Source organism: Papio anubis, chromosome 10, assembly GCF_008728515.1.
Source record: "Papio anubis isolate 15944 chromosome 10, Panubis1.0, whole genome shotgun sequence".
Taxonomy (NCBI): Eukaryota; Metazoa; Chordata; class Mammalia; order Primates; family Cercopithecidae; genus Papio; species Papio anubis.
Window position 1 is genome coordinate 51,670,561 of NC_044985.1, and position 27,739 is coordinate 51,698,299.

The 27,739-nt window shown below is 39.9% G+C and overlaps 1 protein-coding gene across 7 annotated transcripts in view; it reads right to left on the reverse strand.

Annotated features, from left to right (window-relative positions):
• The window catches only part of STK39 (serine/threonine kinase 39), a 292,939-nt gene that overhangs the window by 44,562 nt on the left and 220,638 nt on the right, over window positions 1–27,739 (reverse strand). For 5 of the 7 annotated variants that reach the window (XM_003907566.4, XM_009182375.4, XM_021923695.2 and 2 more), the window contains exons 15-16: window positions 18,077–18,129; window positions 13,684–13,752 (exon numbers count right to left, since the gene is read on the reverse strand). In XM_003907566.4, coding sequence (XP_003907615.1) covers window positions 13,684–13,752; window positions 18,077–18,129 — 122 coding nt within the window. Of the gene's footprint in view, window positions 1–13,683; window positions 13,753–14,561; window positions 14,712–17,251; window positions 17,795–18,076; window positions 18,130–27,739 lie in introns of those variants that run through there. The other 2 variants (XR_002516134.2, XM_021923696.2) reach the window with 2 other exon arrangements.

Here is a 27,739-nt window from a genome sequence, read left to right on the forward strand (position 1 = left end):
GAAGGAAAGCATTTATTTGCCCTCTTGGAGAGGAAAAAGGCTAGAGGCACAAGATTTATACTTTATCTACAAAGGGACCCAATCGAGTTGAAAGACTAGGATTCAGTTTTTCAAGTCATTATGGCTAATGGCTCTTTACAAGGTCCTTTGTGATCTGGCCCCTGCCCCCTCCCCATCCTTATGCCCAATCCCCCCTCCTCATTCACCTGTTCTAGCCATACTGGTCAGCTTTTACAAAATCCATTGTTTCTGCACATGCCCAGCATGGATACACCTATCTACGACTTCATTCAAATGTCTCCCTGAGAGGGGCTTCCCTTGCTCTTGAATTAGATGAAGATTCCATATTTTCTCATTATTGTCTTTCTTTATAGCACACCATTTTTCCTTCAGAATGCTTCTCATAATTTGTAATTTCACTGACACCTGTATACTGACTTGTCTAAGGTCTGCCTTTAGAGTTGGACTGCAAGCTTCCTGAGGGCAAGGACCCTGTTTTGTTAATCAGGTGTACACAGCACACAGTAGATGAGATGCTTTATTTATTTTATTTTATTTTTATTTTTTTTGAGATGGAGTCTCGCTCTGTGGCCCAGGCTGGGGTGCAGTTGTGCGATCTCGGCTCACTGCAAGCTCCGCCTCCTGGGTTCACATCATTCTCCTACCTCAGCCACCCGAGTAGTTGGGACTACAGGCGCCTGCCACCACGCCTGGCTAATTTTTTTGTATTTTTAGTAGAGACAGGGTTTCACGGTGTTCGCCAGGATGGTCTCAATCTCCTGACCTCGAGATCCACCCACCTCGGCCTCCCAAAGTGCTGGGATTACAGGCGTGAACCACTGCGCCCGGCCTGAGATGCTTTATTTGTTGAATGAATGAATGAAGTACAGTTGCTTAAGGGCCTGGATGACAAACAGTGGTAGAAGGCTCCTCCCCCTACTTCTGCATGCAAGCAGGTACCACTCTGGCCCCACACAGGTAGTGCCCTGTGACCTTCTGGAAGCAGCACTCCCCTTGCGGGCACTGGTGTCCTCACACTGGCTGGTGATACAGGTCAGCCTTCTTCAAGTAGTCTTTTGGGCAGGGAGCTAGTGAGACCACCACATGGTAAGCAGCACTGACAAAGTCATTTAAGGACCCCTGGGACATCCCTTGGGGGACTCTCAATAATATCCCAGGGGAATACGTGTTATTACTGGCTAATAATACAAACGGTTGAATTGTATGGATATTTCAGATTTTGCCTATAAGATTAAACTTACATTTAATTATTGCTAATTGAACACCTAAAGCCACTGTTCAGAGTTACTCTAGGTGCAGAGTTCTATATTTTGACATAAAAAGTTCATCGTGAAAAAACATCAAAAATTAATTTCTCATATTCATTCCTTATCTAATAAAAATTTTCATGAGCACTAAAGAAAAGAGCCAACTTTTCTTTTTCTTTTTAAAAGAAATCCTGAGAGCTCCAGCAAGTGTACAGTGCCAGAGGCTGAGAAGCCCATTAGTCAGAATAACCAATAGCATTTTTATGCTTCCCTGGAGTAATGCTGTCCAAATCATGTCTTCTAACCTGTATACTAGCTTTCTATTAGACACTGAGTTCCCACTGTATGCTACTCTCATCTTATTACTCAATACCATGAACAAATACAAGAATTAGAGGCAAAATAGTTAGAAGGATATGTGAGGAATTGATAGCCAACCCTGGAAACGTCAGGGCAGTGGTTAAGCAATTCAGATGTCCTTTCTTGTCCTTCTGACCCTACATATCACAGAAAGACAAGAAAGTGCAGAGCTCTGACAGCACAATCTTGACCCCAGATCTATTCATCCAATGAAGAAATGAGCCATGAGCATAATGACTTTCTAAAAATCCAGTCAACAATCACAAACTGGTAAGGAGTCTCAGAAACTGTAATAAATTAGCCCTCCAAGGGGTGTATTACTGAAAAGATGCTTTGAATCTGATGGTCTGATTTTGAGTAACAAACCTCTCATCACTGACCAAATTCTACAAGAATAAAAATTAAGGCATTAAATCTATTTCTCAAGTTTAATGGACAGCTCCTTCTTTACTTGTGTCAGAAGGGTACACTGGCCAGGCCCATGCGTTTGCACCTATAGCTGTTCACATGGTTTCCTGACTAAGAATTCCTGCTATCTGGTTCTATAGCTCAGCAGACACAGAATCTGGCAAGAAAATTTTCTTTTATGGAATGGTTACCGTGGGTTATGCAGTATAGTGGTTGATTCTGAAAAACAGCCCCAGAATGAAACTGGAAAGTATCACATGTATCCCCCAACTATGTGCAACTATGATATATCAATCTGAAAAGACACCAAAAAAAAAAAAAAAAAAAAAGAGAGTGAGAACAAAATTGAGCACAAATGTTGACAATACAATGGGGACAGTATAAACCTGATGACAAAGACAAGTTTCTAAATGTATCAGCAGGTGATCAGTCAAGATGTCTCCTTGTTTTAAAATGAATCTGGGGTAAACGTATTTTTACACAACCTTTTGGATGCTAAACTTAAGCAGTGCAAGATTAAGAACTAGGCTTTCTTGGGATTGGCAAGAAAGTCCTCTTTAAAAAAAAAAAATAACCAAATATAAGATGCAGGATCAAATTTAAGATTATAACTAGACATGGAGCCAAAATAGTGATTATAAGCCCACAATGATTAAAAAAATATTGATTTAGTTTTCTTCCTTAGCTTTCATATTTTTTTGATTGGGCAAACAACAGCAGTATTACCTGTTATATAAGAAATCATGAGGCAGTGACTTCTCTTTTATTTTAACCAATGAAGTAAAAAAACAGCAGAGAGATTTCATCTGGGACTGGGAGACTTGCCTGTCAGGCTATTAACAAGTAGACTGTTCAACAAAAGAGCCATTTAATTTAAATCCTACACACTTGGTAACGTTAGAAAAATGTAAGTCATCACAAAGACTAGGTTTCCTGCACCAAAGTAAGCCTACTTTACACTTCCACTAGAAATACATTTCTGTCGTAAGTAGGGACTGATCACAAAGTGTGGCGAGACTGAGTGTAATCTTCAAGCATATTTGATTCTGGAGTTAAAGGACAGATTAACATAAATTTAAAAAGGGCAATCTAAAGTAATTGAAAAAAGGAAGACTCTACTGACTTAGTAGATATCTACGACTAATCCACTGGCAAGCTCTTGTTTCACCCAAGTGAAGTTAAGTACAGGTCTTAATTGGATTCTATCTCTGTACTAGTGGTTTTAAAGAGGATATACAACTCCTAACTAAATACAAAGCAACAAAGTTAATTAGAAAATCAGAGCTTATGGTGTGGTTTACTGCTGCAATGAATCATAATCATGTGACACAGAAACTAAGAACGTCTTTGGGGAAATTACAGATGTCATTTTATGCTAGAACTTCTTGGAAATAACATTTGCCCACATTTTGAAAGGTACTTTTCAATCCCTCCTTTCCCCCATCCCCAAATCAGAAGTTCTTTACAAATGACAGGTCTTTCCTGGATAGCTGGTCATTCTGTGTTAGAATCTGCACATAGATAAGCACATAAGCACAGGGAGTGGCTGGGCTGGCAGAGGATTCAATCCTATGAGTGGACATCACAGCTTAAGCTTCTGATTTAGTTTTCTAGGAATTCTTTCTCCCACTTAATTCTTTTGAATTTGGCGCAGAGGAGGATGGGCACTTTCTTGTGCTTTTATCAGATTTAAAAAAATGATATTCTGTCAAAGCAAGAATTCTATGCATTTTTACTTTAGTCTGTCTTTCTCTTGTTCTTAAATAAACTTCAAAAAATACATAGTAACCCATAGGTATGTGATCAAACTAATGCTGAATCTGTGTGCTCGGTCTGTGCTTATGTTTGTGTTTGTGTGTGTGTGCACATGTGTTCTCACTGCACATTTATTCGGGCCTGGTTCCCAGCATTTTGCAGAGAAAACAGCTCTTTGGATGTTTAAAGCAACACTGTGATTCTACCACCTCTCAAGAGTTCAATTCCTGAGTATCCCTTTTTTTTTTTTTTTTTTTTTTTTTGGGACGGAGTCTCACTCTGTCGCCCAGGCTGGAGTGCAGTGGCACAATCTTGGCTCACTGCAACCTCCGCCTCCCGGGTTCAAGTGATTCTCCTGCCTCAGTCTCCTGAGTAGCTGGGATTACAGGCATGCACCACCAGCTAATTTTTGTATTTTTAGTAAAGACGGGGTTTCACCATGTTGGTCAGGCTGGTCTTGAACTCCTGTGCAACTATGTTAATATATATCATAGTTGATCCACCTGCCACGGGCCCCCAAAGTGCTGGGATTACAGGCTTGAGCCACCATGTCTGGCCCAACTGCTGAATCTCTTATCTCATCTAGAAATGGTAGTTATTCATCTGAATGGAATTAAAATTATTATACAACGTGGATGATACTTTTATATTAGATAATCCAGCCTATCATTTGTGAATATTCAAAATATAATTTTGCCAGTTTTTAATATTAATGTCCAATTTTTCTATTTGGGAATAAATATTGTACCTCAATAAAGAGTTCTTTTTAAAGAAAGGAAAGATAATTGGGAAACCAAGAGCAATGAGCTACAATCAAACAGGTAGTGGTGCCTTTTTGAAAACAGAAACCTTACATCATATCTAACAGGTCAACATTTATGTCTGGTAAAAATATATAAGAAAAGTAATCAGCACAGCACCCCCAAAGTACTTATAATCTTCATTCCCTAAGATATTAAACTTAACACACAGACAACTTTTAATCAGGAATCACTCAGCTGTATTTATTGACATCAATCAACTAACCACAAGCCTGTCTAAATCCAGAAAGGGCTTAAGGAGTTTTCTTCCTTTATTACCTGTCACCACTTCAAAATCATAGTACAGTTGTGTAATAAAGACACTATTTTAATAATGAATGTTTTTCTTCACTGAAAGTCAGTATCAGTGAATATCACAGCATAATCACTGAAATGAATATGAGATGAAATATGTTCACTGTTTTCCAAGACTGTCGTCGTGAAAGTGAACTGCTGCTCAGTAAATTGTGGATCACTCATAACAGACTTAAATATCCCTGACTATAGCAGGAAGAACAGAGCACTTCGCACATCTAACCATATGCTCATGACTGAGCAGAGAGATTCTGTTGCTCCCATACTTGAGAGCCTAAGCATACTTTGCCATTTTGTAGAGAAATAAAAGCTGAAGGCCATCTGGAGGATCCACTGCCTCCTGAGCAGCAATGTTAGTTTTAATCAAAACTGTAACTACTCATTTTGGTAAAAATTTATACCAATGCCATATATGTGGCATCTACACCATTCATACACATAAACACGATTTTTGAAAGTCAACTGGCACAGTTTTAAAACAGACTCCTAAAGACAGCAGAGAATCAAATAAGGCAGAAAAGCAAAGGAGATTAGTGAGACTGGGAAAAAGGTATAGATGATGAAATGAGCTAAAGGTATCTCCAAAGATTACTATAAGCATAAAATAAAGTGACTATGGGCCGGGCACGGTGACTCATGCCTGTAATCCCAGCACTTTGGGAGGCTGAGGTGGGTGGATCACGAAATCAGGAGATCGAGACCATCCTGGCTAACACGGTGAAACCCTGTCTCTACTAAAAATACAAAAAAATTAGCTGGGCGTGGTGGCGGGCGTCTGTAGTCCTAGCTACTCAGGAGGTTGAGGCAGGAGAATGGTGTGAACCCGGGAGGTGGAGCTTGCAGTGAGGTGAGATTGCGCCACTGTACTCCAGCCTGGGTGACAGAGTGAGACTCCGTCTCAAAAATAAAAAAATAAATAAAGTGACTATGAAATTCCAGTGTGTATGAGAATCACTTGGGATACCTGCTGAAAACAGGTTTTTTTCCCACACTCTGCCCAAAGACAGCTGAGGCTGTATCTCTGGGCTGGAACCCAGAAACGTGCATTTTTAGTAAGCATCCCAGATAAGACAGGCAACTTACAGCTCATACTTTGAGAGACACTCAGAATACTTAACCTTAGCAAGCACTAGGGGACAGAAGGCCCTGTCTCTCTCTCTCTATATATATATTTTTTGAGACAGAGGCTCGCTCTGTCACCCAGGCTGGAGTGCAGTGGCGCAATTTCAGCTCACTGCAATCTCTGCCTCCCGGGTTCAAGCAATTATCCTGCCTCAGCCTCCTAAGTAGCTGGGATTACAGGTGTGCCCTACCACATCCAGCTAATTTTTGTATTTTCAGTAGAGACAAAGTTTCTCCATGTTGGCCTGGCTGGTCTCAAACTCCTGACATCAAGTGATCCACTTGCCTCAGCCTCACAAAGTGCTAGGATTACAGGCGTGAGCTACCATGCCTGACCAGAAGGCTGTCGAGACAAAACATATTCTTTTCCCAAGAGACCAGACTCAAAAGTCATGTGACAAGTCAATTTCTAAGAGAAAGGAAAGGAACATGGGAAAAAGCAGGGAGGGGAAAAAATCAATCACAGTGAATTACTATTTCTTTTTTGGAAGATACAACAATATTTACATTATCCAAATCATCAACTCATGCAATAATCCAGTACTGAATTTGCAAATGGTATACAATGCATTCATTTATCCGACATATATATTAAATGCCTATGTATGTCAACAATGCTAGTGATGCAACAACATAGAAGACAAGCGTTGCCCTAAAGATGTCTTCAGCCTCCACACAACGGAAGGCAAGCACGCAGCAGTACAGCAGGATGAAAGCCATATGTCTTGAGTTGGTAAAAATATGGTTCTCTGGCATTCTAGACAAGGAAAAGCTGTCCTCCAAACTGTGCAAGGAGTGGGGTGTCAGGCAGCAGAGGAGGCTTCATGATGGTGACATGTATGGTAAGTCTTGCAGGCAGACAGGTTTTAAACATGATTCTTCATGTGCAGGAAAAGAGCATCCCATGGGGCATGAACAATAGGTCTAAGTCTACTGAGAGGGCTTTGGGAACATCTATCACTAAAGTAAGTTTTCCTTCCAGTGACAACTAGTCAGTGATGCTCAAAATCCGTCAAAGGAAAACTGTAGAAGTGAATGCAGGCAGACAGCTCCCTTCTCAGGAAACAGAAATTTCAACATCTGGTTCTAAACTCCACTTAAAGAAATAGACATATGTTGCTACAAGGCTAGAAAAAGGATGGTATAAAAACGCAGCAAAGGGCAGTCAGTGGGCACCTTTCTGGAAGGCATCTGACAAGCAGCTTCTCTTCCTGTGTATACACACAGTCAAACCCTGGCCTCTGTATTGAGCCGGCAGATTGGAGTTCAGCAGCTTTGTAGGAGTTGGTAAGCAGGACACATAACTGCTTAGCCTAACATACCCACTGGTGTTCCTTCTTCCGTAGCTGAGGGTTAAAACTTACTAAACTAATTCCTCAAAAATTTATATCACAAAGTCTGGAGAGAACTTAGAGCTTCTGTTTTCTTTTGTACATATGAATTTTGTGTTTTGCATTTTTCCCCCTGTGCTTCCATTTCAGAGAAAACTTACTTCTGGCCGGCTGTTTTTTTCACCAGGAAGCAAAGGAAACAATGAGTTTCTCTGCTGTCTCATTATCACTCATCCTTGGGAATCCTCTGAAACAACTACAATAGGCACTCAGATTTGGTCTCTTTCCATTTGTCAGCCAACCCAGCCAGGCAAGATAAGCAAATTTATGCATGCATGTCCTCTAGTTTTTCATCTTGAAAACGTTTTTAAACCAACACCCACCCAGGAGGCCTTGCCAATCTTATCAACGGCTATTTACACAAAGCCTAAGCATGTTTCCTGTTTCTTGCCTAAGGTAGTGCTGAGTTTAAGCACAAGTGAAGTGGGTTTATGATTTCAGTCTACAAACAGCACATTTAATTTCTGCACTGCTTTGCTTCTGCTCGAAAGCAATCACTTAATGTCACTATACTGGCCCTTCTTCAATCCAGACTCTGCTTTGCAAAGGCTGGCACACTAAAGGCAGGCTACCCTGAAGCTACGTATTGAAGATTTTTTGTAACCTGTGTTTGCCATATTCTAGTAAAACTCATAACATTCACTGCTCCATAACATATGCTACTGCTTTTTCAGCCTTTTCACAATGTTGTAAGCATTTACTCCAATTCAAAAGAAAATGCTGATGGGAAAGAAACAGATTTTTAATCTATTTAAATGTTAGCTATTTTATACTATAGAAGCTGAAAAAATACATATGTAAGATATCACTCAAACCTTGATGTAAATTGGACTCTTTCTTTACACAGCTTTCCTCAGGTGAACTTATTTCATATTTGCAAATACTTTGAATTTTGCAATCTTGAAAGCAAAATTCTTAAAACACTAGAATCCTATAACTCAAAGTATCCTTTGTTTCTGAAGTAAATGTTATGATATATCTGTATATATCAAAATGGGATTTGTTTATCTCTAACAAATGTTTATGGAGGGCCTACTATGTGAAATGCAGTTTGGGGCACTGGGAATGTGGCAGTTAACAAAAGAGATTAAAAATCTGGCCTTAAAAAACTGATGCTCAAGGGGAAGTCCTATATAGCTGACAAAATAAATAAATGAAACATACAGGCTATTGAATAGGGAGAGATTAGGTAGAATAATGAAATAAGAAAGAGGGTAGAGAGTTGGGGATGGTGTGCGATCTTAATAAGGCTGCTCAGGGAGACCCTTTTGTGAGGTAATATTTAAGCACCGGGGGGTGGGCATATATGGCCCTAAAGAAGGAGTGTCCTGGAAGAAGAGCAAGTTCAACAGCTGGGGTGGCAGGGGTGGGGTGAGCAAGAGGAAGAGCAGGAGAGGAGACATCCGAGAAGTGAGAGGTGACACAGTGCAGAGGACTGGAGGCCATGGCGCTTGTGGGTGGAGAGCCACTGCAGAGTTTTGATTGAACTCTGAACACAATCTGGCTTACTTTTTAAAAACTGAACTAAAAGTCACATATTATAAAGTTCGCACCTTAAAATGCACGACTCATTGGTTTTTAGTAAAGTCACAAGGTTATATTGCCATTACTACTTCTAATTCTAGAACATTTTCATCACCCCAAAAAGAAATGCCATACTTAGTAGTCACTCCCCTGCCCTACTCATTGCCAGTCCCTGGCAACCACTCTTCTGCTTTCTGACTCTATGGATTTGCCTACTCTGGACATTTCATATAAATGGAATCACACCATATGTGGCCTTTTGCATGTGATTACTTTACCTGGATTTCTGGCTGCTGAGATGAGAACAGGCTGAAGGGAGGCAAGGACAGAAGCTGGGATGGCGGCAAAGGGATGAATACAAGAACTCAAGTGGGAGTTGAGAGGGGCTTGAAACAGGATGGGAGGTGAGATGGTAAGCAAAGGGAGGATCCTGGGCACATTCAGATGGGTTGGATGTGAAGTATGAGAGAAAGAAAAGCCAAGGACAATGCCCAGGGTTTTGGCCTGAGCACCTGGAAAGTTGGAGATGATGCCTATGAAGAGTCTAAGATTCCTGGAGGGGCAGGCTGGGAAGAAATACCAGGGGCTGGGTTTTGAAACTGTGGACTAAATCTTGGATGTCTATTACCTTACCAAGTGAAGATGCTAAAAGGAGAGCTGAATATAAGTCTGGAATTCAAAAGGAAAGTCTGGATCAAAGATATACATTTGGGAGTTAAAGAGTGGAAGGTATTTAATACCATGAAACCTGATAAGATCAGCAAAGGAGCAAGTAGAGAAAGAGAAGAGATCTAAGGAAAGGGTCCTTGGACACATCAAGATTTATAGGTTAGAGAGATGAGGAGGAACCAACAAAAAAGACAGAAGGAAATGCCAGTAAGATGGGAGAACTACGAGAGGGTGGAGTCTTAAAACCAAGTGAAAAAGCTTATCATGGAGAAGGGCATTGTCAACTATGCCCAGTACTGCCAACAGGTCAAGCATGATAAGGACTGAGGATGAGCCTCAGGTTTGGGAACATGGCAGCCATTCACAGACCACGTGTCCTTTACCATCCTTCTTTCTCCCCTCACTCCAGCCACGCCTACCTGTGCATCTGCCACTCCTTTTTTGCAGGTGTGTTTTCCCCAGGTACAGCTTTGAAAAGAACAGTTTGAGTGGAGCAGGGCGGTCGAAAGTCTGACTGAGATGGATTTAAGAGACAGTGATAAGAAAGGAATCAAAGCCAGGGCAATTGTCTTTGATAAGTTTAGCCGTAAGGGGATGGAGAGAAATAGCTGTAATGGGAGGTGGGGTAAAGACACGGCTTTCTGAAGATAAGAGAAATAAAAACATATTCATATGCTGGTGGGACATATCCAGTAAAGAGGGAAATAGATGAGGAGCGAGGGAGTACAGATTTGCTAGGATTGGTTAGAGGGAACAAGATCAAATAAATTAGTTTGTCAAATAATCAGCAATTAAAATAGAAAACATCCACTGGTCCGTGGAAAAACAAACAAGGAAAGCTATTTTTCTCCCAGGGGACACAAGAACCACCATCATTTAAAATTACCTAGATCCACTTTTTAAGGGTGAAGGTATAAATTATATGCAAAGTGTCTACACTGGGGAGTCAACAAGACCCAAGCTCAAGGACCATTACCAGTTGCAACAGTCTAGACACTTGTTTGGACCTCAGTTTTCAGTCTGCAACGTAGTGATTAAAACAACCTGTCCTCTTTACCTTATAGAATTGATGTGATGATCAAATGAAATACATAAACCTTGTCTGTAAACACTTAAGTGTGATGTCCATGTAAGGCATTTTTAAGTGCTACTATATCAAAAAGAATTAGATATGCCTGTTCTTACTCCAACACTTTCTACATAGAAATAATTTAGCTCCAAGAAGGGGAAAAAAGGCAAGCTAAAGAGTTTTTAGAAGAATAATTAACTAAGGCATAGAAAAAGAGAAGCTTTCTGGTTATATATTGTATTGAAAACACACTCAATAAGTTGTACATGAACTCTGCCTTAATTTCCTAATTTCCTCCTTTTAAAAATTCAACAACAACAACAACAACAATAAAACCTTCTTAACTTTAGCTGAGCCTGGGGCAAAAAAAAGAAGTATATTAAACTTGACTGCAGGTCTGAAGCAAGGACCATGCAGACGACGTGACCGAACGCCTTTCCATGAAGCTCTCTTATTTTCTGTGTTCCCAGCCACCTGCCAGGATCAACTCCAATAAAAGAACAATCTGATCCTTGGCTTCTTGCCCCATAGGAGACATTAGTAGGTGTTTCAAAGAAGTTTCTGATGATCATTTTCACTTGATTAATTTTCTATTCTGGATGCTTAGCATATGGACCATAGCTCTCTGCAAGGAAAATATATTTTGCAGGGTCTCCTGATCTAGCCATTAACTGTTCTATTTCTTCTGGTAAAGTAAGACACAAAAGTGTGTACTTATGTTTTCTAATGAAGGAGAGTGTTCATCTTCATCAAGGAATTGGTAGGTTAACATAATGAATTCTTAGACGGAATTTAAAGTAGACACCAAAGTTGAATCAATCTTTTTTCTCAACTTCCCTCTCACATTCGATTAGAAAACTTAGGTGAGAACTTAGCTGGCCTTAAACCTCACAAGATTGTAAAGGAAAATGTGAAAGACAAGATATATAAGGGAATACACATTCACACCACATAAATGCATGTGAAGTCACTTTCCTTTAAAATATGTCTGTGTCCCCTCATGTATGGAGCCACTTGGCAAAGGAGTTAGAGCTTCATTGTGAAATCTATGTGAACACTTGATGTAAAATCAATAGGGAAAAAGCCTATTTTTTTCTAATTATAAAGGTATCTTTGTATCTGCATTTATGACGTATCAATTGTATATAAAGAACATACTGGATATTATGTATTTAGTCAGAATTCTAATCTCCCACTATAAACTCAATTCCTCTTATTTACATAAAATAACTCACTTTATAATGATTTACATTCCAAAGTTACTAGGAACAAATTATTCTGATAGGTGTGTGTATCTACCTTAAACTCCCCCTCAGTCACATACTCCAGCGTTATTGGGGAAGGACTTATTTTGAATAAGTTATTTTTTTTAATTAAAACATATCATTTAAGGGGCTGGGAGCAGTGGCTCACACCTGTAATCCCAGCACTCTGGGAGGCCAAGGCAGGTGGATCACTTGAGGTCAGGAGTTCAAAACCAGCCTGGCCAACATGGCGAAACCCTGTCTCTACTAAAAATACAAAAATTAGCCGGGAATGGTGGCACGCGCCTGTAGTCCCAAGCTACTCGGGAGGCTGAGGCATGAGAATTGCCTGGACCTGGAGGCGGAGGTTGCAGTGGGCTGAGATTACACCACTGCATTCCAGCCTGGGTGACAGAGTGAGACCCTGTTTCAAAAAAACAAAAACAAAAACAAACATAAACCATATCACTTAAGGGGAGCATGTCATTTCAAACATCAGTTTTGAGTTGAATATTTTTTACTAAGGCATTATCATAATACATAGTCCCCTAAATAATATTAGAGTTAATAATATAATTAATATATTAACATAATTATTAATATGCTAACTAACCTTGATTAGTTAGGGTTATTATCATTATACATCATAAAATCTCTATAAAGTCAGAATTTGCTGAAGAGCATGCAGCTATTCACCCTCACTCTAGGTGGAACCAGGCTACATATTTTCTCAGATGGCTGTCTGCCTCTTAGAACTTTTCTGCGTCCTTTGCTTTGTCAGGAGGTCTATGGGTGGCTGCTTGCTCCTATCAGCAGTCTATGTTGAGCAGGCTCCCCTATCTCTGTACAGCTATCTTATGATTCTAAAGGAGGCAGAAAGACCCACAAAGTGAAATCGTTCTGCCACGTCCCAGCTGCATGGTTCTGGACACACCACAGAACCTCTTTAGGAATTCATTTCCTTATCTATACAGTGAAAGAACTGGCCTGAATGATCTTTAAGTTCCCATCCAAACCTGAGATTTTACAATGAATATTGCTGAGAGCTGAAAAAATGACTTCTAAGTTTATTAGAACTGTGTCCAAAGAAAGAATATAGAAACTCTGAGTAAGGGTTTCAAAGGTTCCTATGCTTTAGTGAACAGAATTTATAGCATCTTATTTTTGTTACATCATGGACTTTTGGGTCTTCTGAGTTCTTTGTTATATTTCCAATAAATGAGGCTCCTCATTGGATAAATCATGTCCAGATACATGAGACAGGATTACATTAAGAGCTTTTGAAAAAAAAGAAAATTAAATATGATCCTTTTTTTTTTTTTTTTTGAGACGGAGTTTCACTTTTGTTGTGCAATGGTGCGATCTCGGCTCACTGCAACCTCCGCCTCCCAGGTTCAAGAGATTCTCCTGCCCCACCTTCCCAAGTAGCTGAGACTACGGGCATGCACCACCCATGCCCAGCTAATTTTGTATTTTCAGTAGAGGCGGGGTTTCACCAAATAGGCCAGGCTGGTCTCTAACTCCTGACCTCAGGTGATCCACCCACCTTGGCCTCCCAAAGTGCTGGGACTATAGGCATGAGCCATGGCACCTGTCCAAACATGATTCTTAAATATACTTCTACATAAAAGATAAGAATTCAAGAAGAATTCTTCAAATATTCAGAGTGAATTATTCCTTAATGAACACTTTTGCTTCCAAACACATTTCCATTTTATATACCAACAAAATGACAGTGCATACTAAAAAACAATTTACCTATAACTACATCGTGACCATCCACCAAGCCAGCAGAGAAGAGCTCCTGAGATACACCATCTGCTGTATCTGTCCAAATGTGAAATGAGTATGTATTAGTAACTATAACATAAAAATCAACAACCCAGTACAATGTAAAATATATATATTTCATTTACGAAAATCATCCATGAGTTTTAATTCAACAATTCAGACTCTATTAAGAGAAAATCAGAAGCAACATGAAATACATTTTGCCACGTGCCGTTTGCATCTTGCTATTTATTTAACAGAAGTTACACAAAATTATTTTTTCCATTTTTGGTGAAATAAAACACTTGTGCCCTCTGGCTACTATCTGAATTAATCTTCAAATGTGCCTCCGGAAGTTATAACTGTTCCCTATCACACTGCTTCTCTTTCCTGCCAAGGTTAATCCCACCCACCATCATCAATCCTTTTCTATCATTAGTAGCTATGCAGTGAATTTACAGCAAAGGTTGAATGGGTAGCATCTGATATAACCTTGCATATTGTACAAACAGCCTATGAGCTTGCTGGACTATTAAGACGAGCTATTTAAATGTATGCTATTAAGAAACTCCTTTAACATGACATTGATCATTTGATAGCAATGGATACACTGTCTTAGAAAAATGTGGCTGAATAAAATACCGTACTTTCTCAATGATAAGTGACAGGAGTTCGCAGTCTCCTAAGGATGGGACTAAAGAGGCCGTGGCAAGTGAATACAGCTGGAATTACTTAATTGAAAGGTTACGAATGAACATGATAACACTGTAACCTTCTATTTGAAGGCTTTGTAAAGAGAAACTGATAAATTGCAATGTGCTCAGGAGAACTGTTAGAAACCCCCACGTTTTCACAACGGAGCTCACTTGGTTCAAGGGAGCTGACTTGGTCCCCAGGGACTTCAGATATTCTCACAAATATTTAGAACTGTAGCTTGATAAGAAGAAACTGGCTCAGCAGGCTGTAACACTCTTGATGGGGGTTTGACAGAAATGTCTTCCAAAGTCAGGGGGCACCTGAAAGTACAGCTGCTAAATCAGATGAGCATCTAAACAGAATTGCAGTTTGTGACACCAAAAGCTGCCCTAAACATAAACTGCGTTTCATTACTTCATCTGTGCTTCAGATGTGGTGACTATGTAACTGGGCCGGGGTGTGTGTGTGTGTGTGTGTATCTGTGTTTGCATGTGTGCATACACATGTGAGTGTGCAGCTGGAGGTACATTTGTGTTTCACAATTCTTGGGGTTTAAAGAGCTTGCCCAGTGTCTGACACATAGTAAATACTCAATAAACAGTAACTATGATGATGATGCAGCAGCCAAAGATCATTTGAAACACACCTTACACTTTATACCTCCAAAGAAACTGTGGTATTCTGCCATTTTACTGATTCCATTTCATAATGAAGTCATAATGAAATGGAATAAAATGAAGTAAATGGCAAAGAAATATATAGGAATCTTACTAAACTATAAAGTTCCATATAAGATGAGCTTGTCTTAGGCTTCGTCCTTTTTGCTAGCAGTACAAAAAAACACTTTGGCCCAGTGCAACGGCTCATATCTGTAATTCCAGCACTTTAGGAGGCCAAGGCGAGATGATTGCTTGAGCCCAGGAGTTACAGACCAGTCTGGGTAACATAGGGAGACCCCGTCTCTACAAAGCATAAAAAAATTAGCTGGGCATGGTGGCATGTACCTGTGGTCCCAGCTACTTTTGGGAGGCTGAGTGGAAGGATCACTTGAGCCTGGGAGGTCAAGGCTGCAGTGAGCGCCAGCCAGGGTGACAGAGTGAAACCCTGTCTATTTTTAAAAAGGAAAAGAAAAAAAATAAACACCTTATAAAGTCTCTTCATGATAAAATGATCCCATAATCATGGAAGTTAGGGTAGCATAATGAGAGGCGCTACTCTGAACATGATGTAGCTTTCTGAAGCTGCCAGAACATTCAGCCTCAACAACTGGCATCTTCCTGGATGTTACCCAAATCTGTACGGAAATAAGTGAACTGAATTAAAGAACCTAACACCTAGTAGGCATTGGGCAGATAGCAGGCAGTCATTCATTATATTTCTACTGAATGGTCATCTGCTGAAGCATTTGGATGTGTTACCCATCATTTCTAAAGTATCAGTAAGATCTTACACTTAAGTAAAGAGCTATAATCACAGAAGGTAGCCAAAAATGAAATAATCAAAGCTGCATTGAGGGATAGCACTAAAACAGTACCAAAATGACTGACATTCCCAAATGATTAAAGCATACAGCATGTCCTACTGTTTTCAGGACTCCTGGGCACCAGATGAGTCATGCCAAAATGGCAAACGGGTACCGCTGGCTGATCCAAATGGGAAATATTCCATATCTGCATGTGTGCCATTAGGCATTTTGTATGCATGGAAGATACCAGTAATAGTTCAGAACAGAAATGTGAAATAACTTATTTCATGTTTCATTAGCAATGTATTTTTCTTTAAGCTGTTTAACATCCCTGGTGCCTAAACAGGATAAATATTCATGTATTAATTTCTGGTTTCCAGAGCACACGGGACACACTAAACACAAAGGGCTTGTCCTCAAGTGAGGAAAGAGCATATTTTATGTGTTTACATTACACATTTTGTGCCATATATGCTTATTCACGTGTATATACAGCACAAGCATAATGCATGTGGACTGCACACAGATTTACTGCAAGCCAAGTCTGAAATACAGACAGCATCAATAGTCACAGAAGTGCAGTGATATATGCATAGCGCTTCCTTCAATAATGGGCCTGTGCTCTGCCGCCCAGTGAAGGCTGGCTGGCATTAGGCAGACAATGCTATGGGTTCTGTCTGTGCAACAGAAGCAGGGACTGTTAATCTAAATGTGGCAAAGGCAGCTGCCAAAGCCAGTGCCAATGGCCCAATATTGCTGATAGGGCCATGTTACCCGCAAAAGTCCTGAGCTCATATTCACTTCTTTGTTACCTCTTAAAATTAAAATTGATTTTCATTGCCATAGTCAATTTTAAACAATCAGATGTAAAGAAACAACCTTAAAATAAGAATCTGTTCTTTCTACTTGCTGTACTTGAAACATTTATTATATAATTACTAGATTTTATCACAGCATGGCCTGGTCAATATTTTTATATTATGACAAAATAGATAGCTTTTTGACAATACTACCTGGAGCTGTACAATTTCATAAACCAACTCTAAATTGTCAAAGATGGATATCTCCAGAAAGAAAGATCAATTAGCAAATCCACTAGGGCCTTATGTCCATTTATTCATTGAGACAGAGTCTCGCTCTGTCACCCCGGCTGGAATGCAGTGGCACAATCTTGGCTCACTGCACCCTCTGCCTCCCAGGTTCCAGTGAGTCTCTTGCCTCAGCCTCCCAAGCAGCTGAGACTAGAGCTGTGAACCATCACAGCCAGCTGGTTTTTGTATTTTTAGTAGATAGGGGGTTTCACCATGTTGGCCAGGCTGGTCTCACACTCCTAGCCTCAACTGATGCCCCGCCTCAGCCTCCCAAAGTGCTGAGATTACAGGTGTGAGCCACCGTGCCTGGCCTGTACATTTATTTTAAAAAGATATTTCATATTTTAGTTTAATTCAAATATACCAGGAATCCTGAAATCTTTGCATTTATAGAAGACTAGTAATCAGGGACAAGTAAGCCTATGGTCAAGCATTGCCCAGGAATATTTTGTTTAGCTAGTGGCCTTTGTAAAATTAAAAACAAAAACAAAAACAAAAACAAACTACTGAACATGAGTGAAATTAGATAGGAGATCCTCCAGTTTCCTGAAGTGCACACTACTCACTTTGGTTTCTGTGGACATCTGAGTTTGTGTCTTCCTGCAGGTAATAACCACAGGGTGTCAAAGAGTTTACTGATGGGCCACCTAATAAGCTAGAAAGTTCTTGTACTTTGGAGTTTTCAAAATTTTAGTAAATATTCCCCAATGGAGGCTTCACATAATCTGAACTGAGATCACAGAAGCAAAGTATGTTACCTTTTTGTATGATCCCACTGTTTGCTGCTCATCCCTCATTAGGATTGTGGTATGCTTCTCGTTACATTCATCATCATTTGCTTTAGGGCCTGCATTACCATAGCAATACTTATTTTCACGGTTGAGCTAATATATCTAACTTATATTTGTATGTATACTGTGCCGCATGTGTCACTGAGATTCACGTAGTCAGTCATGATTTGGTTTGGAATCCTTAGAAGTATCAAAAGTCCTTCCTTCCATCTATCTCTCCTTCCTTCCTTCATTATTAAACAAAGCAGTTTTAAATAGCAAATTATAACCACATGCTTGTAATCAATTTCTGTAATGTTCTTTGAGGCAATAAAATAATAACTTCAATTAAAACTCACCTCTTCCTGGAGTAAACTCAAATCGTATGTCATTAAGTTCCTTTCTGGAGTTTCTGAAATACATAACACAGAATACATTAAAGTCCAGCGAAGCAGAGTTTAGTCGAACTTACATGTCTTCAGATTTTCACAAGATGCTACTAACATGTGGAAACATTTTACAGTTTGAGGTTACCTCCAAGTATTTTGTTAACTGGGAAAGATAGTTATGACAATAATAATGAAGAGATTTGTTTGATTGAATTTACCTTATACAAACATGCTTGCATCACAAAATTCCAAAAACAAAATGTTCATTTTATAAAATCTGCACTAAACAGGAAACCTTGAATATAATTTCTTTTTTTTTTTTTTTTTTTTGAGACAGAGTTCCACTCTTGTTGCCCAGGCTGGAGTGCAATGGTGCAATCTCATTGCAACCTCTGTCTCCCAGGTTCAGCCTCCTGAGTAGCTGGAATTACAGGCATGTGCCACCACGCCCGGCTAATTTTTTGTATTTTTAGTAGAGATGGGATTTTTCCATGTTGGTCAGGCTGGTCTCAAACTCCTGACCTCAGGTGATCCCCCCAGCCTCGGCCTCCCAAAGTGCTGGGATCACAGCTATGAGCTACCACACCCGGCCAATATAATTTCATTAAAAATTTCAGAAGCCTTTAGTCTAAAATAAATGGTATCCACTGCATTTTTCATATTTTTTCTTGAAAAATAGTATTTTATTAAATCATTTTTAAAACTGAAACAAACAGGGAAGATGGTCTCAGTGACAGAATTCAAGAAGCACTACACATTAAATCATGTAGCACACCACCAAGAAAAAGGTACACACTTAGTAGTTTAAAATTTTATCTAAATTTAAAAGTTTTATATATTCAGTGGGCAATTTTGCAACATTTTGCCCCAGGAATACATAAAACTTTAAGTAACTGTAAAGGCTTACATAAAACTGAAAAATATATATGTACATGCAATTTAAAAATTAAATGGCACAGGGAGATATGAAATACATAAATATCTGAGACACAAGTTTTCCATTCAAATTAATTTTAAGAAATGATAATAAGGGGCAATGAGCTATAATTAGAATAGTTTCAAATTCTTGTAAGAACACTAAAATATTATAAGTATCAACAGATGCTGTAAGTAAGGTTAACAAAAACATCTTAAGAAATTGCAGTAGAAGCCGGGCACAGTGGCTCACACCTGTAATCCCAGCACTTTGAGAGGCTGAGGCAGATGGATCACTTGAGGTTAGGAGTTCGAGACCAGCCTGGCCTACATGGTGAAACCCCATTTCTGGGAGTGGTGGCACATCCCTATAATCCCAGCTACTCAGGAAGCTGCGGCAGGAGAACTGAAACCCGGGAGGTGGAAGTTGCAGCTAGCCGAGATCACACCACTGCACTATGGGCGACAGAGCAAGAGTTTGTCTCATTAAGAAAGGAGAGAGCGAGCGAGAGAGAGCGAGCGAGAGAGAGAGAGAGAGAAAGTTGCAGTAGGAAACATGAACTAGTATTAGCTCAGCCTCTGAAAGTGTCTAAGACAGAGTCAGAGACGGCCTGAATACCCATCCTGGAACATCGGGAAATTGAGCATCTGCACTCTCAAGCTCTATGTAAAACCTCCCGGTCTCTGTGAACCATGCCCAAATCACAGTGAAGCTTGTCTCTGGGCCCTTTTTGGTCCACAGCCTGATTTTGGTACTTTATGTCCTACCATATCCAACCACACTAAGAGTGAGGGAGCCCACAATGATGCACAGGGCATGGCACTTGCTGAAAGAATGCCCTTTTCCTCGGTGTCTAGAAAGTCAGCCCAAGTCTCCCACCTTTCCATAAACAAAACAGGGAGAAGTAAAGGGCCAAGAACTCAAGACATGTCCAAGCCCACACCCAGATATGACAGCCTTGGACCTTGAACTTTGCATCTCCCCTCAGGTTTCCCCAACCTTGACTTTATCACTACTCCCCTCAGGGCTAAAATGGGACCAGGGACTGCAGCAGTTTCTATAACTGTGCTTTTTTTAGGACCTGTGGAAATCTGAAAACTGTGAAAATTGTGGATCCTCACCCTAAAAGAAAGTAGATATAGCAGTCCCCCTTTATCTTTGGTTTCATGTTCCATGGTTTCGGTTACCCATGTCAGCACAGTAAAATATTTTGAGAGAGAGACCACATTCACATATCCTTTATGACACTATATTGTTGTAATTGTTCTATTTTATTATTATTTCTTGCTGTTAATCTCTTACTGTGCCTAATTCAGCTTTATCATAAGTAAGTATGTATAGGGAAAAACATACTGCATAGATGGTTGAGTACTATCTTTGGCTTCAGTTATCCACAGCGGTTTTGAAACATACCCTTGCAAAGATACGGAGGGACTACCACACATAACTTAATGCGCAAAATTTTAGATAACTACAGAGGATTCAGAAAGCATCTTAGACCCCAGACTAAAGAACCCTGCCTTGGAGGTGGAGTGTACCACTCACAACAGTGCCTACAGTGGGAGGACGGTTTGCGTGCTGCATTGTTTAAACAGCTTAAACTTTCTTTTCATTTATTTATTTTTTTGAGATGGAGTTTTGCTCTGTCGCCTGTCACCCAGGCTGGAATGCAGTGGCAAGATCTTTGCTCACTGCAACCTCTGCCTCCCAGGTTCTAGCTAGCAATTTTCCTGCCTCAGCCTCCTAAGCAGCTGGGACTACAGGAGTGTGCCACCAAGCCCAGCTAATTTTTTGTATTTTCAGTAGAGATGGGGTTTCACCATGTTGGTCAGGCTGGTCTTGAACTCCTGACCTCAAGTGATCCGCCTGCCTTGGCCTCCCAAAGTGCTGGGATTACAGGCGTAAGCCACTGCGCCTGGCAAAGTTTCTTAATAAACCACCAATGTCACCACTGCACATTTACTTAGTGCTTTCATATATATCAGCAGTTTTCAAACTTTTTGGTCTTTTATGTTCTTAAAAAGTACTGAGGACCCCTAAAGAGATTTTGTTTATATGGACTATATCTATCAAAGTTTACTGTATTAGAAATTAAAATTGATAATTAAAAAATATTAATTTATTTGAAAATGACAATAACCCATTATATGTTAATGTAAATTTTATATGAAAAATTACTTTCCTTTTCAAAATGAAAACAAGTCAGTGAAAAAGCGCCCACTGTTTCACATTTTTGTAAACCTCTATAATATCGGGCTTAGGATAGCTCAAATCTTACAATTGTTTCTGCAATCTGTTGCAATGTCGAATGTTACAGAGACAGGAATTGAAAAATTCCACTGAACATGTGTGAAAGAGTGAAAAAGGCAAGTAATTTCTTGCTATTATTATAAAAATCGTTTTGACCTCATGGGCTCCCTGAAAGGGTCTCAAGGACTCCCAGGGTCACTGGACTACATTTTAAGTAACACTAATATATAAATGTATACACATACATATGTATGTACACTATAATTAAATGAGATATGATATATAATATATATCACACATAATCTCATTTAATTTCAATAATTAACCTTTGAGATATGCAAAGAGGTATTATTTGTTTTCCATTTTTTCCATGATTGTGTTCAGCAGCTTCTCCAAGTTTACAAATTTAATGAATGGCAGAGTGAAGGCCAATAATTCCATACTGAGGGTACCAAATACAAACAGAAATGCTCAATTCCTTTAAGATAAAGCAATATTATTCTCCAAGATTTTGCATGTTCCCATAAAACAATTACCAAGCATTCACTTCCTTAATAGTCTTGGTTTTGTGTGCTGTATATGAGCAATGATTCACTTCAAACTAAAGTAGTCCAATAAGAAAACAACCATGAGGAAAGCAAGTATTTATAATGTATTTAATAATAAAATGACAGGAAAAAAATGAGGAATTTGATTGGACATTAATTTGTGTCATTGTTCATTTCCTCTCTTCTTTTCCATTGGTCTTATTTAAAGAAATTTATTCTAGTAAGGTCATGAGAGGTGTAAGAACTATACCCAGAATATCATTATGCATATCCTGATGCTTCAAATATTAATAACACAAAAAGTAATATCCAACACTCATAATCTCTGTCTATATCAACTGTGGTTCAAGTTATGGAGGCTGCATAGTCAAGTCATTCTTTTATGACTCTGAACCTAAAATACTCGCCTTTGAAAAGATCACAGTGATTGATTATGAGTAGTAGACTTGTCCCATCAAGATGAAATATAGTTGGAAAAATGCCTAATTGGAGCGAACTACTGAAGGTCATCCTTTTATAAAGAATTAATCTTTTCAGACTCATACTTAACACCTTTAATTGAAAGTACATTTACTTTAATTGATATGGCACAGGACACTCTTGATTTCAGGGAAGCTGAAAATAGGTATGATTTAAGGCCAGAAACTAAGTCTGTGCAACTTTATAGAGGAAATGATAAAAACTTGAGAGTAATAGTTTCAACACTCAGGCTGCCTTTGATAATTTTTATTAAAAATCCTTTTAACCCTAAAATAAAAACTCTTAAATTTGGTAAGGTACAGCCCCTTATAGCTCATTGCACTGAAAATACAAATGCATACAGAACTCAGACAGGACATTTACTTTTTTTTTTAAGTAGCTGATACAATCATATGGCTTAAAAATTAAAAGGTACAATAGGGCATTAAATATTCTGTGAAAATTGGCCCTCTCACTCCTGTCACCCAACTACCTGGTTGCCCTTCCAGGGGCAATCAGTGTTTTACGAATTTGGTGCATACTTCTTGATATTTTATGCATGTACTAGCAAATACACACACATACTGAATACAAATGATAGCACAGTATATCCACTGTTTTATATCTTGCCTCTCTTTTAACATAATACCATCTTGGAATTTCTCCATGTTAGTTTGTAGAGAGTTTTCTCATTCTTTTCTTTATAACTACATAGTCTTCTCTGGGATGCTACAGCCTTTTTTCACCAGTTCCCATCCTATGAACAGATTGTTTCCAATCTTTCACTATTATAAAGAGTGCTTCAATAAATAACCTTATTCTTATGTCATTCTGCATAAATAGGAGTATAAAAATAAATGTCTAGAGGTGAATTGCTTGGTCAAAGGATATATGCATTTGTAATTTGACACATATTATGAAATTCCCCTTCATTTAAGTTGCACCCATTTATGCTCTTACCCACCATTTGTAAGCACTATTGCAGGAACTTTGAATAAATCAGAACGTATTAATAACCAGGGAGATGTGGGGACTGTGCCAGCTGGAAAGTTTCTTCCCCATCTAAAAGGGACAACCACTATTCAGTGCCTGCAGGTTATGGCCAGACAGGATTGGACTCAATGTTGCTCAATATTCAGATTCGTCAGAGAAGAAAGAAATTTGAAATTTTACATGACATTCCATAGTTTTAATTGTTGATACTAACTTTAAAATGCTCACACTAATGTGTGGGCCAGATTCAGTCTATTACCATTCATTAGTGAGCTCAAATATAACTTCTGCTGATAGTAATACACAAACCGATTTCTGGGGATGAAGCTTTCTGAAATGGTAAACTTCAAAGTTCTTTTTAAGGATCTACTAAAAAGAGTCATATAAATGATTACACTGACCCACAGACTGAAGGCATGGGAGAAATTAATCATGGGAAAGAAAAATAAAGCCACAGAAACCTAACCAAAAGAAAATAACAATTCATAAACTTATAAAACTGAAATTCATTTTCTTCATTGCTTGGATTCGTTCAGAGACAAGGTCTCACTGTGGCCCAGGTAGTACAGTGGCACACTTGTTGCTCACTGCAGCCTTGAACTCTCGGGCTCAAGCAATCCTCCTTCCTCAGCCTCCTGAGCAGCTTGAACTATGGGCATGTGCCACCATGCCTGGTTAATTTTTAAATTTTTTGTAGAGAAAAGGGTCTTGCTATGTTGCTGAGGCTGGTGTTGAACTCTGGACTCAAGTGATCTCCCTACCTCAGGATCCCAAAGTGCCGGGACTCCAGGTATGAGCCATGATGCCCAGCCTGATTTTTAAAAAATGTTTAGTAATTGATGTTCAGTGCTGACAAACTTTTTTTTTTCTATGTCTATTTAATGTGAGAAGTTCAGAGATACAGATTGGCATGCATAAAGTTTTTCTTCTTGTTCTTTCAATTCATCTTCAAGTGACACAATGAACAATCAGATGAGGCAGCTGGCTAAGAGGCTGGTAATGCAGAACACGAGTGAACACTCATCCCTTCCCGGTGGTGGAGGTGCAGAAGGCAGGTGCGATTAAAGTATATATTTTACAGGATGTGGCTTTTATCTGCACCTCTTAATGTACCGTGTCAGGACAATCTGACAGAGTTATTGCTCCTGGAGGGCTCCAAAGTCAAAATGCCAGCTCAGAACTATTTGCATCCTTCAGCCTCACATTACTGTCTCTTAGCCCATGCCAGCAGCAGTATGAGGGCACTCACACTCTAAGACCCAGAAGTGATTAAAGCGGTAGAAATCCAAAGACCACTCATTGTCAAAGAGCATCAGAAACAGTAACTGTCACTGGCATTGTGTACCCTCCACCGCAGGGATGCTCTCAAATGAGGATGAAAGGCAACTATCTCCCCGAGCTTTGAGGTTGGCAACACCACTAAGGGTATCTGTAAGAGTGCCAGGGATAGTGCTTCCCAGGGACCCAGGAGCAGTCGCTCCCTCCTAAGCAGCAGAGGATTTCTCAGACAATAGCCCTCTTCTTCCTTACTTTTGCCTGAAATTCTAGGTTAAGGTGCAGCTGTTAGTGTCCGGGGAATTTCAAAAGGATTCTCACACACTCTATTCCTAGCCTATCTCCCTGCTATCAGGAGTAGGATGGGGGCCTTTTAAACAGGCTGAGCCAGGAATTGGTCAGGACATCATTTTCAGTTCAGTCTGCCTCTTGTCCTACTCTGGGCACCGAACCAAAGTCCATCCCTGCAGTCTCAGGAGGAGAAATGGACTGTGGCTCCCAGTGAGCTGGGCAGATACTTCTGCTTCAGACAAGGAGGCCGCCTGGGGAAGGATGAGGAGATAATGTGACTTGTGCAGATGGGGATCTGAGTTCAAAACCACAAACTACTTATTTGGCCTTCTGTAACTTGTTTCCTCAACTGTGAGAGGGGGAAATAATAATTCATAGCTGCTATGGTTTGAATGTCTCCCCGAAAAGGGATGTGTTGGAAACTTCATGCCTGATGTGACTGTGTTGAGAGGCAGGGCCTAATGAGAGCTGTTTAGGTCATGAGGGCGCCACCCTCACAAATGGATTAATGCCAATTCTAAAAGCGCTTGAGGCTGTGAGTTTAATCTTTTGCTCTCTCTCACACCCTCTCTTTGCCCTTCTGCCATGGGATGACACAGCAAGAAGACCTTAAGATGGCGCACCCCTCAACCTTAGACTTCCCAGCCTCCAGAACCAAGAGCCAACACATTTCTGGTCATTATAAATTACCCAGTCTATGGTATTTTGTTATATCAGCACAGAATGGACTAAGACAACAGCATTTCCCATCTGCTGGGACATGCTTGATGTTTTACATATGTTATCTCATTCCAAACTCAAAGCAACTCTTAAAGCAGGAATTGCTCTTATCCTCTATTATTTCAGAGACAAGGAAACTGAGGCTTAGAAAGGATAAAGAATAGATCCAACATTACAGTCTGAACAACAGAGCTGAACTAAAGCTGGAACTTTAAAAATGTCACCCATTATCTTCACCAGTGCACATCCCTTCCCCGCCTACTGGGTACACAGATAGTATTTGTTGAATAGATGAATGAATGCAGAGTTTACAAGTCTGGCTTTTATAAAGTGCCTCTCCCTGTCTTCTGTAACACCACCTCCTTCTGGTCTCCTCCAGTTCCCCAGCTGCCCTTTCTCTCTGTGCCCCAAACACTCCTCTACCTCTGTATGGCTGTCTCTTCAATGTTAATGTTCCATCCTTCACCATTTCCCCTTCTCATTCTCTCCCTTGATGATTAATTCCAAATCCGTAACTCAATCTCAGGTACCGCCCCAGAGCTGAAAATTGCCTATCAATTACCTATATGGTATCTCTCAATGCAATGTCCAAAAAGACATCAAAAGGCACAGCATCTCCAAAATAGAATGTATCACTTTTCCTCTCAGATACACTTCCCTTTCCTAGCTCCTTACGGCAGGAAGTGATGGTGATGGCCCACTATCGAGACCTGTGGGCTATACCTCCGTAAGAGTTGTCATATCATCCCTTTCTCTCAAACTTCACTGCTACTGACCAAGGTCAGGCCACCATCATCTGCCACAGATGAGAAGAAATGATTGAATAAGTAAAGAGTATTTCACACGCACTCACATATATGCATGTATACATGGCTGTCGCTATGGCTAAATCATACAACAGAAGGAAAAAGGGCTGTAAAAGGTTGAAGGAGCTGCTGTTCAGGGAATAATCCTTGGCAGATAAATGTGTATCCCTGAGGGAAAACTGTTGTATTTAATGAGGCATGAAAAGATTAGGCAATATGAGGATACACTGAAGGAATCTACAACTGAAGGCCAGAAATAAAAGAGCCACGAAGTGAAAGGGGCAGCTTCCTGTGGCCAAGCTGACGGCTGCCCTGAAGCAGCGTCCCTGCTCATCGCAGGGCCTTCCTACAGCAGAGTCTTTACGTCAGAACTAGAGACTCCACTGGGAATAGAAGACTAGTCAGGTGAGCCCAATTTGGAGTTGATCTACTTACCAGCCACGACGCTCAGTAAGCCACTTCACCTCTCCAACACTCAGTTTCCTCTGCAGTAAAAAGGGGAAAGAATGCTTCCCTCGCAGATTTAACAAGCTGTGTGAAAACACTGGATGAACTCTGTGCTACTGCTATAAGCCATTATTAGGCCTTATATTTTGAGGCACATAGAAATAGGGGAAAAAAGTCATAGTTCCGGTCCTTAACAAGTTTATGATCTTTGCAGAAAATGATGGTCAGTCTATGCAAACTACAGGGAAAAACAACGTAAGTAAGAGCTTAAAAAATACTAGTAGCAAAGGAAATCTTGAACTAATTCAGAGAAAGGTGTATTCCCCTCTCTTGGCTCTCACTCTGATCCATCCTTCACACTCCTGTCAAATTAATCTTCCTCTGAGGTAAAGGTCCAATCACAGAATCATATAATTTTACAACCGAAAGAGGCCTTAGAGGTCACCTAATCCATTTCTCTGATTCTTTAGGTGAAGAAACTGAAGCCAAGGAGATTAAGTGGCTTGCCTAAGAGAGCACAGCTGGTTAATTCATGCCACTCTCCATAAATCATTATTGTTCACCTACTAGGTGTCAGGTTTGTGCCAGGAGCCATTTAATGGCAGAAATGACAACAGAACCTGGGACTCAGGACCTCTAGACCACTGCTTTTTACTCTAGACTGCTGGCTCTCAAACTGCAGGCAGGGTGAGAGGAGGTGCAATCTCTCAAAGGAAGGCTTTCCCCCCAGTTATATCCCTGCCTTCAGTTAAGAATTGCTGCATGCAGTGAGAGGCACTATAGATGGGAAAGTGTTTTCCATGATTGATATGATGGCAGAAATTAAAATTTATATAATCAGATCTGTAGTCAATATGACAGAATGTTACCATTTAAAACATTCTAGATCAGACCCAGTGGCTCATGCCTGTAACCCAAGCACTTTGAG